Source organism: Ahaetulla prasina, chromosome 1, assembly GCF_028640845.1.
Source record: "Ahaetulla prasina isolate Xishuangbanna chromosome 1, ASM2864084v1, whole genome shotgun sequence".
Classification (NCBI taxonomy): Eukaryota; Metazoa; Chordata; class Lepidosauria; order Squamata; family Colubridae; genus Ahaetulla; species Ahaetulla prasina.
The window spans coordinates 281,343,670-281,362,318 of NC_080539.1; the positions used below are offsets into that span (position 1 = coordinate 281,343,670).

At 38.4% G+C, this 18,649-nt stretch overlaps 1 protein-coding gene across 1 annotated transcript; it reads right to left on the reverse strand.

The window, feature by feature from the left end:
• Positions 1-7,907: 7,907 nt before the first annotated feature.
• On the reverse strand, positions 7,908-17,194 carry FIBIN (fin bud initiation factor homolog). The gene has a single exon (XM_058161186.1). It carries the CDS (start codon positions 13,053-13,055, stop codon positions 12,378-12,380), a length of 678 nt encoding a protein of 225 aa, XP_058017169.1. The 5' UTR covers positions 13,056-17,194; the 3' UTR covers positions 7,908-12,377.
• Positions 17,195-18,649: the final 1,455 nt, after the last annotated feature.

Genomic DNA, 18,649 nt, shown 5'->3' on the forward strand with positions numbered 1-18,649 from the left:
GCAAGGTCATCAGTGGCTTTGGGGTTAGTTACCAGCTGTACGCTGATGATACTCAGCTGTACTTTTCCACCCCGGGCCACCCCAAAGAAGCCGTCGAAGTGCTGTCCTGGTGCCTGGAAGCCGTACGGGTCTGGATGGGGAGAAACAGACTCAGACTCAATCCATCCAAGACGGAGTGGCTGTGGATGCCGGCACCCCGGTACAGTCAGCTGCAACCGCGGCTGACTGTTGGGGGCGAGTCATTGGCCCCAACAGAAAGGGTGCGCAACTTGGGCGTTCTCCTGGATGGACGGCTGTCGTTTGAAGACCAGTTGGCGGCCATCTCCAGGGGAGCCTTTTACCAGGTTCGCCTGGTTCGCCAGTTGCGCCCCTTTCTTGACCGGGATGCCTTATGCACAGTCACTCACGCTCTTGTCACTTCTCGTCTGGATTATTGCAATGCTCTCTACATGGGGCTACCCCTGAAGTGCATTCAGAGGCTTCAGTTAGTCCAGAATGCAGCTGCGCGGGTGATTGAGGGAGCCACACGTTGCTCCCGGGTAACACCGCTCCTGCGCAGTCTTCACTGGCTACCTGTGGTCTTTCGGGTGCGCTTCAAGGTATTGGTTACCACCTTTAAAGCGCTCCATGGCTTAGGGCCCGGGTACTTACGGGACCGCCTGCTGTTACCTTATGCCTCCCACCGACCTGTACGCTCACACAGAGGGGGTCTTCTCAGGGTGCCGTCCACCAAGCAATGTCGGCTGGCGGCCCACAGGGGAAGGGCCTTCTCTGTTGGAGCACCTACCCTCTGGAACGAACTTCCCCTTGATTTGCGTCAATTACCTGACCTTCGGACCTTTCGTCGTGAATTGAAAACACACTTGTTTATTCAAGTGGGACTGGGTTAACTTTTTTAAATATTTAAATCTTTTGAATTTTAATAATTTTAACTGGGGTATTTTATTTTTGGGTCAAATTTGACGGTTTTAATTTTCGGCCATTTATAGAATATGTTATTTTAACTGTTGTTTTAATTTGTATATTTTACTGTTTTAATCTGGCTGTACACCGCCCTGAGTCCTTCGGGAGAAGGGCGGTATAAAAATCTAAATAATAAATAAATAAATAATAATGCCCCAGTTTAAGGACAAAGACAACCCATAATTAAGAATAGAGGTTATTGTAGCAAATTCAAGTTAAATACACAACGATTCAGGTAGAATACATAATGATTCAAGTTCATCACACAATACTACTTACTCAGTATTATACAATAATAATGTTCTGGCTTACATACAAATTTGGCTTAAGGATAGCTTTGAGACTGGAACATGTTCTTAAACTCTGGACTACCTGTACAGTTCTAAAAGCATGATTCTGTTGATCGTTTATGGTGAAAAATCGAGAGAATTAGTGAAGGATAGTAATGCAATAAAAGTTTATAAAAGCATTCTTTTATAATAGCAAAAATGGATTCTGGGAGGAATGGTCTTGGAAGAAGTGGAAAGAATAAAAGAAGTGGAAAAAAATAGCAGAACCAAGAAAGAATGTACAAGTTGGGATACATATTACAAATTCTGATCATGAATCTCTAGAAGAGTACAGTATGGCAGAAGGTATAAACGATGTAACTAGATATATGGATGTGTTTTGTTGTGCAGGATCTGTGTGTGAGCACTATACTATATCTATGACTCATGATAGAAGAAATGATGTTATTGTTAGTGTTATTTGTGAAGTGTGCCTGTATTCAGCAGAATACTGATTGAAAGGTGATAACAAAAGTTGGGAAGTATAGATTCATTTTATGTCTGGCAGGGTGGTGCAGACTAAATTCTTCCCTTTATCAGGTCACTGAGAAATAAATAAATGTGAGAAAGGAAGTTTACTGCATGTTTGTTGAGTTAGAGAAAGTGTAGGATGAAATGGATTTCATCATGTTTTAATTATTGAATATTTTGTTCAAATATGGAATTGAATGCAGTAAGAGTAGCTGAACTGCTGCATGTAGTAAGAGTAATATATGATGGAAGTAAAATATATATGAGAATAAGTAGAATGCTTAACAATGGTTAAATATTGAACAGGGATTAAGCCAGAGACATAAGATATTCCCTTGATAATTTAATGTACTTATTGATAAATTTTTAATTTGTAAAATGACAGAAGTGTGTTGGTTGGGAATGTGGATGTATAATTAATTTTGTGAGTAGAAGAGTCTGTACTGTTGACTAGAATCTGAAGGATTTGCAGTGATATTTTGATGATTTTATGATATAATAAGCAGTGTAGATCTGAAACTTGTCATATCAAAAAATAAATCACAAAACAAATACATAGTAGTGTGTATGGTTCTAAAAGAGGAGAAGACCAAGAAAATTTGGTTGGATGAGGTTGATGAACTCCAGAAACAGACAGGAGCAATAAATGTAAAGAACAAAAGCAATGTATGAAGCATTTTTTGAATGTAGTGGAATCAAGATTGGTTTGTAAAAATAGAAACTGATGGACAGATGTAGGAAATGATGTTGGTTTAGACACATTTCTCTTTTCTTATTGAATGTTTTTACTTATAATTTCTTTCACCTTTTCTGCTATTCTTCATAATTTTACAAAATGCAATAAAATGAAAGATGGATTCTGAAAGTTAAAAATATTTCTGCAGCTTTTTGCACACAAGCTGGGCAAGCAATATAGTCTGGAATGTTTGCTTGACTGGTACATCAGATGAAAATTATAAAGGGTATTTAAGATCCAAGTGGAAAAGAACGTTATCCAACTGAAATTAAGTCTGTTCCCTTTTAGATTACATAATTGTTCAGCAGAAATATGACTCACTATGATTGCCCTCCTATTTTCAAAATGCTTATAAAACGAGTATTTTAACTAAAAATATCTAGAGTAATATATAATACAAATCTGGAATTCATTTCCTTTATAGTGTGTTACACATTTTTGTTGCTGTTACAATATCATTTTACTGAAACATTTAATATTAAGCTAATTTACTGATTCCATCAAGCCCCAAGGTTAGCCATCATTAACAACTAATTAAACTGAAGTATATCAAGTTATTATTATTTTATCCTGCATTTTATCTTGGGCAGTAATCCAAGACATCTTCAGTTATGCATGTTTCTGAAGTAATTTACTATGCTTTTTCTACTGCCTTTCCCAAAGAAGGTTAAGATGACATAGTTTCTTCTTGTAATTCCTTTGTATGTTTGTAATATAGAGGATAGTTAGGCTGAACAGGTTTCTGAAACCTGATTGTCTACTATAATATCTCTTTATATTCTAATATCACTCACTCTTAAAAGGCATCCAAAGTTATAACTACTTCTCAGCATTTAGTTTTCATTCACAGTGAAATATTTTACACTATTTTTTTAAAAGTGCTGCTGTATCTAGAAACCTCAACTGTATCCAGTCGCAATGAATTACTATATTATAGATAGTCCTTGTCTTATGACCATAATTTAGAACAAAACTTCTGATATTAAGCAATGCTATTTATTAAGTGAATCATTACCTATTTTATGACTACTTTTGCTATGGCCATTAACTGAACTATGCCATTATCAAGCAAATTTCCCTATTGACTTTGCTTATTAGAAGCTGATTGGGAAGATTGAAAAGGGTAATCATGTAGCATCCCTCAATAAGCTGCAATTGTTTGTTTGTTTGTTTGTTTGTTTATTATTATTTTTATTTATTTGTCAATCATATATCAGATAACAGGTAAAGTATAAACATAATTTGGAAGCATGAAAAGAATAAGTAAAAAGGAATATTAGGACAGGGACTGTAGGCACACAGGTGCACTTATGCACGCCCCTTACAGACCTCTTAGGAATGGGGTGAGGTCAACATGAGACAGTTTAAGGTAAAGTTTTGGGAGCTTGGGGAAGAAACTACAGAGTCAGGTAGTGCATTCCAGGCATTGGCCACTCTGTTACTGAAGTCATATTTTCTGCAATCGAGTTTGGAATGGTTTACCTTGAGTTTGTAGCTATTATTTGCTCGTGTATTGTTGTGATTGAAACTGAAGTAGTCATTGACAGGTAGGACATTGTGGTAGATAGTTTTATGTACTATGCTTAGGTCAGACTGAATGTTGTGCCTCGCTCGCCCCCCTCGCCGCTGCTGGGCCCTTCTCATCTCCTGCCAGACACTGATAGTACAGGAGAATGTCCTGGCATGCCTCCAGCCCCCAGTCCTGGCACCATGCCTGGAGAAACTGAGCAAACAAACCTCCCTCCGATAGCATGTGCGCCTGAAGCCAGCCACGAGCTGGGATTACTGGCAGCTGGGGACGAAATGATGCAATGGGCAGATCCTCGCTTCCGGAGAATGGAGAGGCGACGTCAGCAAATGGAAGGGAGGGGCAGGCCTGGATAAGTGCTGAGTCATGGAGCCACACCCCATGGCCTATGTAAAGGATCTTCTTTCTGGCATTCTCTGAGTCAGGCAAAGTCTAATCTGGATTGCTGAAGTCACACCTTGGATTCCTGCCTGCCCTGAGGACTCTGATAGGACTTTGGCAGAGCTGCAGAGGCACGCTTGATACGGACTTCCCCGACCCGGCCGTCAGAGGAGGAGTGGGACACGACACTGAAGTTGGCATAGTTCTAAATTGTCTAAGCTGAAAATTTGGAGTCTGGTGGCATTGCAAGCAGAGGAGTGGAGGACTCTTCTTGTGAAATATCACTGGATTCTCTCAATTGTATTTATGTCCGATATGCAGTGCGAGTTCTAGACAGATGAGTTGTATTCAAGAATTGGTCTAGCAATGTTTTGTATGCTCTAGTTAGTAGTACAATATTACCAGAGAAGAAGCTACGCATGATTAGGTTAACAACTCTTAGTGCCTTTTTGGCAATGTTGTTAACAGTGGGCTCTGGCACTTAGATCTTTAGAATGAGTACACCAAGGTTCTTGACAGAGTGATGTCATGTGATGTCATGTCCATCTAATTTGTGTTTTGTTTTGATTTTTTTTGCCAATGTGCAAGACAGAGCATTTGTTGGTTGAGATTTGAAGTTGCCACTTGTTAGACCAATCTGACACATAGTCAAGGTTTTTTTGAAGGGTAGTTGCATTGTCTGTAGTATTGAATAGTTTAACATCGTCAGCGAAGAGAACACAGTTGCTTTTAATATGATCGCAAAGGTAATTTATGTAAAGTATGAAGAGTATTGGACCTAAAACACTGCCTTGGGCAACACCACTATTAACAGTAAATACATGTAAATACATGTAGTAAATACATGCTGGTTGCCAAGTACTTGAATTGCAATCACAATTTCAGGGGCACTGCGACTATTTTAAGTGTGAGAACCATTCATCACTTTTCAGAACCACCATAACTTTGAACGGTACTAATCAAATGGTCATAAATTGTGCACTACCTATAGTTCCATGATTAAGGAATTGTCTTCTGCATGATTATTTGTCTGGTGTTAATCCCTGCTTATTTAGTGTTTGGCTTCTGAAGAGGATGTACTGGGGTTTTTTTCATTTCCTTCTTAGCTTTTTATTGTCTCCTGAATGGTATGTAAATGTGGTTTATCCATGTGTTTATTCATGACTGATTTGTCTGAATGCCAAGTTTCTGAAATTTCGTAGCATGTTTTGGATTTAGCTTGGTATAGGATACTTACAGTTTCCCCACTGAAACTATGATTGAGTCTGTCTCTGTGTTGTAAGATTAAGGAGTCTTCATCATTCTGATGTTTCTCTTTTTATGTGTATATATACAAACAATTATACAAACAATTATGTACATACTTAGGCATCCTTGAAAAGGCTAATTTTAAAAAATATAGTAATGGAGTGTTCAAAACAAACATTTCAAAGCATAAAAATACTTTATTAACTTAATAATAACAAGATGTAGAACAGTAAAGAATATGTACTTATGTATATGTACTTATATATGTACTTATGTATATGTACTTATATAGAGAAATTTAAAGAAATACTGATAAGCAGGATAATTCAGAATCAATCATGGAAACAAATTAAAAGAGATTGCTGTTTTTTTACATTTTAACAATTTCTCAAGTGTGTAATTGGTAAAAATGGGGTGCTTTTTGATCCTCATAGCTCAGTATTACTTGTTTAATCATATCCATTTATATGCTAAATAAGCAGAGAAACAATAATGACTTATTAAAAATTTAAAACTTGTAAGGAAACATTCTTTAACGTAACATCATAATATCCAAATAAACTAGCAAGATTATGATATTAGTGTTTTGCTTCCACAATCTATTTCATGTATACTAATTGGGTCAACCTTTGGGACAGGGCTCAGTATTCAATCTCTTTTTTCATTAAGTTCTGATTGGAGCGTCACCCCTTTGGAAAACATTTAGATTTTTTTTCTGTTAACCTCTCCGTGTACATACTTAAGAACAAGAAGATAATATAACTTAATCAAGTTATTCAACAAAAGCATAACAATATGATTCCACAGAAAGTTCCAATATTGCTCCAAAGCCCACGTCCAGTATTATTGAAAATTCAAAGAAAAGATATTGTTTAACTTTTGAAGAGCAATGTAATTGTGACTGAATTCCATCCATGAAGTGGCTACACAATTTTTTTCTGTCATTGCCATTCCAAGCCAAGAGGAATTGCCAAAGGAGACTGAATATCTTTGAAATGTGGCGGTTGTTGACTCTGAGCTATTTCCAACTATTTATGGCCTAATGGATTTCATTTTCTCCTTTGAACTCCTGTAGGGTTGGGTTTGAGTTAGTGGCAATATCTGCCTACCTGATCTTCTGTTGATTTGCTTTTCAATTGCCTTTGATTTTTCCAAACAGATGGAACCGTAGGTCATTAAAATTACACATTGTATTTAAGCTTCAAACATCTTAGATTACAAAAATCTGGAGAACCACTAGATGGCAGCAGAACATTTCAGCCTTTAAAGGTAAAGGTAAAAGTTTCCCTCACACATATGTGCTAGTCGTTTCCAATTCTAGGGGGCGGTGCTCATCTCCGTTTCAAAGCCGAAGAGCCAGCGCTGTCTGAAGATGTCTCCGTGGTCATGTGGCTGGCATGACTAAACGCCAAAGGCGCACAGAACGCTGTTACCTTTCCACCAAAGGGTGGTCCCTATTTTTCTACTTGCATTTTTTACGTACTTTCTAACTGCTAGGTTGGCAGAGGCTGGGACAAGTAACAGGAGCTCACCCCGTTACACGGCACTAGGGATTCGAACTGCTGAACTGCCAACCTTTCGATCGACAAGCTCAGAGTCTTAGCCAACTGAGCCACTACTGCTCCACTACTGCTATCTAATTGTCCTCTGAATTTCTGCAGCCCAGACATAGTATGCTTACAATATTCCAAGGATTTATAGATAATATAAGAGGATCTTCTTCATGTAGTCCAAAGTTTAGGCACAATATTCACTGGGAGAATTAATTTACAAAGAGAATGAGAATTTAGGGAACATTTGAGTCTTTGTAGTATCTTTAGAGAGACATTTAGTTTAAGAATCCTCCTGCAAAAAGTCACCTACTACAGTACTCCTTTAGTAAATTGAAAAGGAAATTGAACTGAAAGTTCCTCTTTTACACAGCAGTTAAATCTGTAGCTGCCTTAATCTGTTTTGTATCACTTTTATCCTTGTTCATTGTAAACTAGACTTAATAAACCAAGTTTTAACAAGCTGCAAAAAATCTACAAAAAATCCTTGGTATTCTAAAAGAAAAATCTGTCCAAAGCCTATGATAAATATTAACATCTCTCTGAATTGCAGGACTTAAACATGTTTTTAAGTATTTCTTAAATATATATTAAAACTAAATGCAAATTTGCTTTTTTGCCATGTTGAAAGTTAACATTATTGAATTGTATTAATTGAATTAATATTCAATTTAGAACAAGTTTGTTTTTTTTTTAAAAAAAAACCTCTCCTTACAGTTTTGCTGTTGTCTAAGAAGATGATTTCAAGAAACAAAAGCTAGCAAAAAGCATGGAAAGGACAAAATTATTGATGATATATGTTAAAAGAACTACAACTAGCTTTAGGAGCCAAACACATTTACATAGTAGCAACTAGTCTTTCAAGGAAATATGTTTAGAAATGAGTATGTTTAGAATCTTGAGGGGGAAAAGCTGCTGCTTCTCATAAATATGGATTCATACTGTGAATAATAAAGAGAAAACGATAATGCAAAGGAAGGGAATGAATAATGATACAAAAGGGGACAGGAATCCTTTCAGTTTAATATAGAATGGAAATAGGCAAGCAAACTAAGATGCAAGTTATTTATATTATTAAAATTATAGAAGTCTGCCTTAATCGAGACCCCTAAAATGAAGATTTATAATGAAATAAAGATATTATTTACAATTTTTATTTTTAAAAAGGAAACATAGCTTTAAATGTTTGACAGAGCAGCTCAGAGTACTTACAAACCCTAAATTTCTTATTCTATATCAAAAAATCTGAGACTGGGAATAGACTACAACCCATGCCCATTTCAGCAAGTTGGCTGAAGCAACTGGAGCTCCAATTCTGCTCAAAGATTGTAACTAGGAGAGTAATAAAATCAAATGACAGAATATAAGAATGAAAAGTTTGGTTAAGAGAGGGAAAAAGTCATAGACTCCAAGTTATGAATCCATTTTTTTGGCTCATTCTTAATATTTAAGCATTTATTTTAGAGAAAGTAAAAAAAAAAGTATATCATCTGCCATTGGAGATAAACAGTGGACTATAAAAAAGGATATTAAAATTTAGAATGCTTTAGTTTTCAGCTTCATATATATTTCTTGTATTAAAGTTACAATATAAACTTAAAAATCATAAATGAAGATTCTGTGAAGATTCTATCATCCAGATGTTGGATGTCCCAAAGGTGCTTTTTCAAAAAACAATTTCAAGGAAAAGCAAAGTCCATTTGACTTTTGAAAAAAGCACTTTTGGGTTAAAAACTCTTTAACACACAGCTAATAAATCACATTTTGGGATGCTGATTCTATTGGTGGATTCTTCCAAAGTAAGCATATCAGACTTTCTAAAGCGCTAGATGGCAATCTTTCACTTTAGTAAGTTACCTCAATAATAAAATATTCTGCCTTGCTGTGATAGTTACCGGTAAAAAAATCTAGGTGAAGTAAATAATTCTAAAGTTAATTCCATTAAAACTAAATTCTCACTAATGTCAAAGAAAGATTCAAGCGGTGATTAATTTTAAGGTCAATGGGGCTTCATGATGGTGATTTTTTGTTGAATTGTGCTATCTTAAAAAAATCTCCCCTTATATTATTTGATGGGAATGAAGCTGATTACTGCCATGTTTTTAATTATGGATTATGCTTTGTTGCAAAAATGATGCATACGTTCTAAGGAAAAGTGTAGACATGAACTGTCTCAGAAATGACAGCATTTTCACATAAAGCAATATAGATGGGATATGCAATGATGATGTGCCCAATTTCATGGATTTGCAAACCTGATTAGGTTTTTGTTGATGGAATGACATTATTAAATAAGTTTAAAGAAAACATTGTGTGGAAGCCATTGTAATCCTGTTGTTGGTTGCTTTTAGAAATATTGCTCTTGTAGACACTGCATAAAGGGGAAAATCAAACCCTTTGTGGTCTTATGCTACATATCACAATATAATTTGATTTTTTAATGAAAAAATTAAGAACTATAGAATTCAGCAAGTCTATTGTTGTTGCTTTGAGGATAATGGCAGGAAAATTAGTATATTTTAATTTTGCTGAGTATCTTTTGGTCACAATCATACCCTGAGGTTCTATTACCTATTTCTAAATATCCTATCTGACTAAGAAATGTGTCACATATCTTACAATTGCATAGTTATCATTTATTTTAACGTGTGGCAACACCCTACCACAATCAGTGGGGTCAGTGCTTGGTTGAAGCAGCATTGGTGATGATATATATGAGCCAAAAGAGGAAAGGGTATTTTACAGTAATGAAAACTGGCTACTGTCATTTTGGTCTTAAGTTATAGTGCAAAGCTGCTGTTCAGTTTCTCTGGAGCTTTGCTGGTTGTCCCACTATTCCCACCTCTTTTCATGATTTTAGAAGCTTCAAGCATCCCAACCATTTTCTTCTGAAAAGTTGGACAAATTTAAATTAATCTCACTTTGACTTAAATATGAGTTTTCTATGCAAAAGAAAAAACGACAACCCTCAAACCCATTTTATCACCTTGGTCTGGAGTGCCACCATTTCATTTCTTTTGAAAAAGTTGCTTGGTTTGTTGCAGTCTTCCAGAAGCACAAAACCACATCACCTGACAGTGGAGTACCAATAGCAAAAATCTATTAAATCTTTTTCTTGTTTCTAAGTGCTATGCCTATAATATCAACATAATATAAAAATTTCTATAGAACTCTGTGGACATCATAGTTATGGAACATTACAATGTAGGCATTCTTGGATTGGTAAATAGTTCCAATATCTGCCTAATAGTTGGCAATCCAAAAGAATTCTTTGGGAAGGAAATTGTTATCTTAGAAGGAGCCAAGCAACATTCAACAGTAGCTTTAGCTGTGCAAAATCTCTTTAAGGAATTTAAAGCCATTTGTGCAGAACAGGGAGAGGCACAATGAGTTATTGCTTCCAATTTGGCTGAGTTTTCCTGGGAAACCATAGGGGTTGGTTTGCCATTAAAAAAACTTCCTTATTTTAGAATACCCATTACATCAAACTATAGCTGAAGCAACTGGTCTTCTGATACCAGAATATTATCTTCTGATACCTATTCTTTGTAAAAGTTCGGAACACAGCCAGTTATGTACTCTGCACAGATTGTGAACAAAGTGTATGAGATTTACAACTTTACTGCTGTACTAGAGAACTGTACTTTTCCACTCTATGAATGAATGGCTTGTTTAAAAAATAATGATAGATTTCTTTGGGTGATCATGATTCAGGGCAAATAAAAATAAATCTGGGAGAGAAAAATAACTGCTACCTGGTGCTGAAGGCATGCTTATAGCTACAATATCATATTCTTGTTCGAATGACCATTTGAATTTCCATAAAATACTCAGTAAAATGATGGGGAAAATTACTTTAACATCCAACATAAAGCATTATCTTTTTTCTTTTCCTGATGAATTAAAATGAAATAACTATCATTCCATAATTTTCCACAAGCCATTGATAACATCACAAATTTCCAGGGTAGTTATAATCAAACAGTAAAAGGATTAATACATTACTTTAACTGAGTTCTTCAAATGTCAGTACGGAACGAGGCAAGCAGTGGCAACCTTACAGGTTTATTTTAAAAAACAAGCAAAAATAAAATCTATGGAAACCTTGGCACCAGAAATTCTGTCAATTATTGGTTTTTAGTAATACTGGATCACCATAGAAGTTAAAAAGATTTCATCTGCAAGAACTAGAGGACAAGGTTCCAAACTTGTAACTTAGCATCTCCTGTCTATAACATTTCCCCCCAAGGTTATACAACACATTCCATAAAACAATAAATAAGTAGGCTTAAGTGTATATAACAATGCTGAATTGTGACCAATAGATTATAAAACCCTTGCAACATAGCAGATACTCCCAATCCTCCAGAACTGAGATGTTTGACTATATCATTGTATATACTTCTTTGAACTCACTAAAAAGAAGGAATTAAAAGGAATTATCTTCAAAGCTTTTAATCACAGCAACTCTTATAAATATTGACTCCAAATCCAGACTTTTTTTTTAACCCAATAGAGTTTACTTCCAAGTAATTGAGTTAAAACCTGCAACCTAACTATAGATGAAGAAGCCATCCCAATGAGTTAATAGATAGATTGTGCCAATGGTCACTTTTATTTGTTCCCTCTATTGCAGATACATTATACTAAAAAATGCAGATGAATGGAATAAAGCAAACTTGGGTGCCTCTTTCAACGTTTTGCCAGTTGGAATCCCACAAACGTTTTTTTTTTAACTGACACCCCCCCCCCCCAGTAACTCGAATTCTCATCTGTCAGAAAGCTAAGAAATGAACTTAAAAAATAGGCGGATGACACTCTTCTGTATTTTTTTTTTGGGGCTACCTAGCAAAAATAGCGCCCCCATCAGTCCCCCCCCCAATGGGAAACAATTAACTGTCGATTTGTCGTCTGAACTGTCTTTCGCGCCACCTAAAGGCAGTGCCCTTTATTGTGTTCTTTCAAGGTGCTCGGGTGAAAAATTGCAAACAATCTGCGCTGAGGTACAGTTAGCAAGGGTCGGTGGTGGGCATGCGATGGAGGAAAATCCGTCCGTCCGTCCGTGGGGAAAGCGTGGCCGGCAAGAGTCCCGCCGCCGTGGCCGGCCACGGTGGGGGGGTGGGGTAGGATGGGGGAAGAGAGGAATTCTCGAAGGGCAGCGAAGCGCCCGCTCAGCCCTTGAGGTACTCTGTCTTGAGGCGGCTGAGGCGGGCGCCGTGGCTCCGGACGGTGAGGGCAAGCAGCTCGTACTTGTCCCGCAGGCCGGCCGAGACGGTCAGCGTCTCCTTAAGGAGGGCCCGCGCATGCACCAGCATTCCCAGGAAGTCGTCGTTGAGGCGGCTCTCCTCGTGGCTCTCGTGCTCCTGGCCCTGCCGGAACTTGTTTTCCAGCTCCCCCAGCGACTTCTCCGAGTTGGCGTAGGCGTCGCCGATCTGCGCGGATTCCCTGCGCAGGTAGTTGCCGTAGCTTTCCTCGCCGTCCAGGTCGTAGGCGATGCTCTTCTGGATGCCTTCCAGCACGCGCGCCGTGTCCTCCACCTGCCGGCCCAGGAGGGTGAATTCCTCGCGCAGCGTCAGAGCGGGTGCCGCCGCCGCCGCCGCCGGTGCTGCTGCCGCCGCGGGATGCGAGCGTTCACTCTCCCCGTCCGCTGTGCAGCGCAGGCGGTCGCTCACCCTGAACAGCAGCTGGCACTTCTCCGGGTCATCGTTCTCCTCGTAGTCCCCGTCGGGCACGAAATAGTGATGCAACGTCCCGTTGGACATCTCCGGATAAAGCGGGCCGTCGAAATAGCCGTGGCACAAGCTGATCGAACAGCTCAGCAGCCACACCGAGAGGAGCCCCAGCAGCATCCCGGGGTGGGTGGGTGGGGGGAAGAAGAAGCTGCCCCGACACCCTCTAAGCGTCCCCAAGTGGAGGAGGGCAAAGATCGCGCCTAATTGCAAGTCCTCCGGCTGTGGCCGCTTTTCTTGCAGGGCTTCATTGGGACCAGCTGAAAAGCCGTCGCTTGGCCCCTCTCGCTCCAGGCGGAGAGTTCTCCGTTGCAACCAATTTGCCCGCGAGAACTTCGGCGTTTTGTTTTGTTTTTTTTTTCCCCGGGAAGGGGGTGGTTGTGGGGGGGGGAGATCAACAAACCTTAAAAGGAGGAGCTTCTGGCTTCTTTCCCACCAACTTTTCCTTAACCACGTTTTCCTTTCTCCTGTCTCCACGCGCGTCAGGAAACTCCCAAGTTAAAAACGGGGAGGGGAGGGAGAAAGAGAGGGCGTGCTGGCGTCCAGATTTGAGTGAGACCTGCCCGAAGCTGCTGCAACGGCTTCGGGCTACTTTTTTTCTTTCTTTCTTCATTCTACATCTGGATTGGTGCTGCTAACGCGGGAGTTCAGCTTTTGGCCGTAGGATCTCTCTCTCTCTTCTCCTCTCAAATTACAGCAATGGGCCCCCGTTGCTTACGGAGAAGCCCAGACACCAAGTTTGGAATGAATCCTTACCTCGATGTCGTAATTAAAGCTACAGTATCTGCTTGGAGAGCCCGCGATTCTATAGGAGAGGGCTTTCCCATGGGGGGGTGGGAATCCTGTGGAAGGAGGATCTTGTGAAGATACTTCATCAAATCGGTTTTTGGGTCAGATAGATTCGATTCGGGAAGAACAGTCAGCGACCTGTTTCCAGCAGGAATTCCAAATAAGGCTGGTCAGCCTAATTTTGAAGATCATAGTAAAATACTGGTTTTTGAAAATGCAAGTTTAATTTGCATTTTAAAGCATGTGTATATGCTTTAAATGTAATCAATAAATTGTTCAATAAGCAGAGTAAACAATTGTTTACAACATTCCTGGGCTTGTGGAAGGGGTGGAAAAACCAACTAGAAGGTAACCTTTCTGGAATATTCAGGGAAATCATGAAATGGTCATGAAAACTAGAATTGTGTGTTGTTTACAAAATAGAGCTTTTTATTCTTAAAATAGAAATAATAGGAATCCAAATGACATAATGGAATCATGCATCATAAAATAGAAATGAATCATCCTGCTGCACTTAACAAATGTCCCCTGCCTCTTGTTCTGGGTAAAATGGCTTATGTTCCCACTGTCAGCTGTGTTGTAATCCCGGGGTCCCTAACCCCTGGGCCATGGACAAGTACTAGTCCTGTGGTCTGTTAGGAACTGGGCCATCACAGCTGGAGGTGAGTGGCAGGCAAGCAAGCAAAGCTATATCTATATTTGCAGCCACTGCCCAGTAACTAGCATCACCACCTCAGGTCTACCTCAGATCACCAGGCATTAGATTCTCATAGAAGTATGAACCCTGCTGTAAACTGCCCATGTGAGGGATCTAGTTTGCATGCTCCTCCTTCCCCCCTAGTCTGTGAAAAAAATGTCTTTCAGGAAATCAATCCCTGGTGCCAAAAAGGTTGGGGAACTGCTGTATTCAGCAGAGTGATTTTCAACTGTGTTTGAATTCAGTTGTCATTTCCGTCTCAGTCCTCTCAAATCAATAGACTTCTGTCCTTCCACTATATCCCAGCAACTTTGGACTAATATTTGTATGTTACATTTATATCTCGCATTTAATTCAAGAGTGCAAGTTGGCATAAAGAGATTACCTTCTTCACATTTTTTCTCCACTACCACTGTGTGGTAGTCTGGGCTGAGAGATTGCCTCCAAGAAACCCACTAGTTTCTGTCACTCAGGGTGCACTTGATCTGGGAAATGTTTAAATAAATATTTATCACTTAACCTACCACACTGGTTTATCTAGCAAAGCCCTGGATTGCTCATACTGACCATTCTGCATCATTTAAATGCCTGGTGGGGCAGAAGGGGTGACTTACATCATCTTACATTGTGAAGAAAAGAAGTGGGACTGAAACAATATAGCTCACATTTCTGTCCCTGCCTTGGGCGAGTTTCCCATTACTGCTAAGTCATTTGGTAAACTGTCCAAAGGATCCACAGAAACGGAGACTATAAAACATGACCAACAAAATTATGCCCTTTTGCCTTCTTCCTTTCCTCCCTCCCTCCCTCAGCTCTAGGCACACCTTAATCAAACGAAGTAAGATCTCATACTGTAAGTATTGGCACTATCAAGAAATTATTGTTTTTTTATGTAGAAGATTTATATGGTCCCTCACTCACTCTTAATGATTCTGGCTGGCTTACAAACATTGAAATCATTCTGGCATCTTCTCCTATATGCATTTTCAGTACCTGACCCAAAAACGTTAAAGCTGGCAACAGTAAGTTTTTCAAAATGGGTCCAAGGTAGAAAGATCCAGGAAATGGGAGACATTATACATTTAACTTAATACAAGTTCCAGGCAAATTAGAAGAAGGAAGAACAAGCACACACAACACAAATCTTGCAGAAGAAAAAACTAAATAGGTCTTGCAAACAGTCTTGTTTTACAAGTGCCTTAAGAATACCAATAAATATATCAATGAAGGAATCCAGTACACAAAATTCAGTTGAATTTTTAACAAAATTCCTTGAAATAAAAATAGCAGTTCTCAAATAGCATCCTGTTTTGTATTACAGAGTTGTAAAAGAATTTCTGTAAAGTGGATGAACTGCTTGTCTAGCTTATGTTCTTTATATTTATAGAAGACATCAAAAGTACTAACTAGGGTTTCTCACCTATTCAGCCAAAGCCAGTTAATTCTGCCAGTGATGGACAACTTCTTAAAGCTGTCACAAAATCCACTGCTCCATCAATTGGAGAGGGAAGGAAGAAAGGAGAGTCCACTTTTTTCTGCACCCAAGAAACAACCTGTTGCTGCTGTGAGAACCAAAGTGTTAACACCAAGATGACTTGATCCAGTGATCATGTGACCTCAGGATGCTGCAACCATTTTAAATACATGATGGTTGCCAAGCACCCAAATTTTGATCACAAGACAGGATTCTACAGCAGTTGTAACCTCAAGAACAGGCTGTAAATAACATTTTTCCAATTCTGTTGTAACTGAAGAATCAAATGAATGGTTGTAAGGCAACGACTACACATCTGGACATATCTGGAAGCTAGATACAATAAGATTGTTACTGGAAACAATAAGATATTGTTACTTCAAATACAAGATATGAAGGTACTTAGGAAGAATAGTTAAGAATTAGCTGGAATGGAAAGATGATACAGCAAGGGCTCAGATGTTTATTTTTGCTCCTCATCCATTAGATACTCCAGTTTCTCCTTTTGAACCTCATTTATGATCCTTTTCAAAGCTCAGAATGCCAGGCATTTTTCTACCAAAATAGCAAGGCTTTTGTTAAACTTTCTAATCCTTACAATTATAAAACAAATAACTACTGCTGTTTCACAGGCCTATGAAGCTCATTTGGTCCAAAATAATCCAAAGATCATTCCTCACTCTAGTTCCCCATTCTATTACAAAGATTCATAACACTCCCCAGCAGAACTTAATAAGCAATGGGTGGTTAAAAGCAGTTATGCTGACTTAATTGGTCCTCCCCGCCCCCTTTTTCTTTCTTTCTAGGATTCTTAATTTTCTTGATGTCTTGATGCCTTCTTGAGTTTCTGGAAGGCAAAAAGCAAACCCCACTCGTTCAGTCATAAAATAAATGGATTTTCATACAAATATGCCTTTGCGTGTGTGGCTGAAGTATACATCACATTTCTATGGGATTAAATTAAAAGAAGATGCTTTAAATAGTTTGTGGAGTGCTAGCTAATATGGCAAAGAACAAAGAAAATCTGTCTCTAATGCTTTCTCAAACAAACCAGGCTGCATTAAAAACAAAAAGAGGAGAAAGAAAAACCCAGGATTAAACCATTTTGTCCTCCCCCCTCTCATCCATCCATCCATCCATCCATCCATCCATCCATCCATCCATCTATCTATCTATCTATCTCTATTTTTTATCTATCATCTATATATTCTTGATTAATTTGATTAATTCAGTGTCTAAGAGGGCCCAATCACAAAGCAACCTAGGCAGCATACAAAGGGAGTTAAAATGATAACCAGAGTAAAAATAAAATAAAATAATGGCACCATTGTCTACTGTTGGAGATTTTTTTTAAAAAAAATGTGACACATATACACACACACACTCCTACATATCCTTACACACATATACATAAACCTACATACAGAGAATATTTTATGTAACTGACCTATAGCAGCTAACCACTGTACAGCTGTTTAAATATGCAATGTTGCATTATGAAATTTAATTTTTTTTGGCTTACGTTCCATAGGGCAGCAAGAAGTTTGCTCTTGGGGCTGGTTTGTCCTCCAAGTGACACCACAGAAGTCAGTGCCCAGTTTTTTCATAGCAGAGTAATGTTGCTACTGAAGTTGATGGAAACCGTGCAAGCTTTTCCGCCAAGAAAAGTGACCTCATGCTTCCCCCCCCCACCCTTTTTAAACATTTCATCTCCAGGACTTAGCCAGAAAGATTAAAAAAAAACTGTTGTTTTTCTACCATGCTTCATTTTATTAGGATTGTGATGGGCAGATAAAGACTTGTTACGGAAAAAGGAATTTTATTCCAGTAACTGAATTTTGCACTTTGTTTTCTTTCCACCTGAATGCCCTCTGAATATGATAGACTATGCTGCTACTCCCATAATCCATCAAACAGCACAATTTGCCACCAGTGCTAATGGAGTATTGTAGAGTTATATTTTGAAGGTATTTGTCATTGTTGCCTGATAGATTCCTAAAGGACTCAAAGGATTTTAAAACAACTCATCCTATGTTTTCTCATACGCCATTGGAACAATATGGTTATATACAGAATGTTGATGCTGGCCCTCAGAGGTCTGGAAGGACAGGTTATGTAAATTCATAATGATAGACACTTCATTTACTTTAATTATGAGGCCATTTTCATGGTTTGAACCACTTTATATAAAACAGGAGGCATAAGTAAATTTTGCATACTTTCCCAATAGTTTCATAAATATAAATTCTGTTGGAGGTTTCCCATAGCCAATAATTTTGTTAATTTTTTGTACTTGCATCTGAAATTCAAATAAAGTTTTATTAAATGACTCTGATGAGGTCATAAACTGCTTTCAGCATGGTCTCATAGCCATTTTGGGTTGGTTTCCTGTGACGTTTGTGTTTGTATTTTCATATTTAAAATACAACATTATTGTCTATGTTTTGGGGGGGATTTTATGGTTTCGGCATTGCAAAATAGAATACCTAACACTGAACTCAATCCATAGTTGTATACCAAAAATTTCAGCACAACAATAAACTTGTACTTTGAACTACACATTCTCATTATTATAACATTATACACTGGGATCCATACATCATACCTGGAAGCCTAAAATTCAAAAACCTTAAAATCGGGTACTATACTGCCCCAGATCTACATGGAAGCAAAAAAACCAACTGCTTCTTTGTAAAGTAAAATATTTGCTAAAGAGTATAGCCTCTAATTTGAAGGTATGCCAGACAACAAGTC

Coding starts and splice junctions, on each gene's coding strand:
- FIBIN (XM_058161186.1), bottom strand. CDS start 13,055: ATGCTGCTGGGGCTCCTCTCGGTGTGGCTGCTGAGCTGTTCGATCAGC.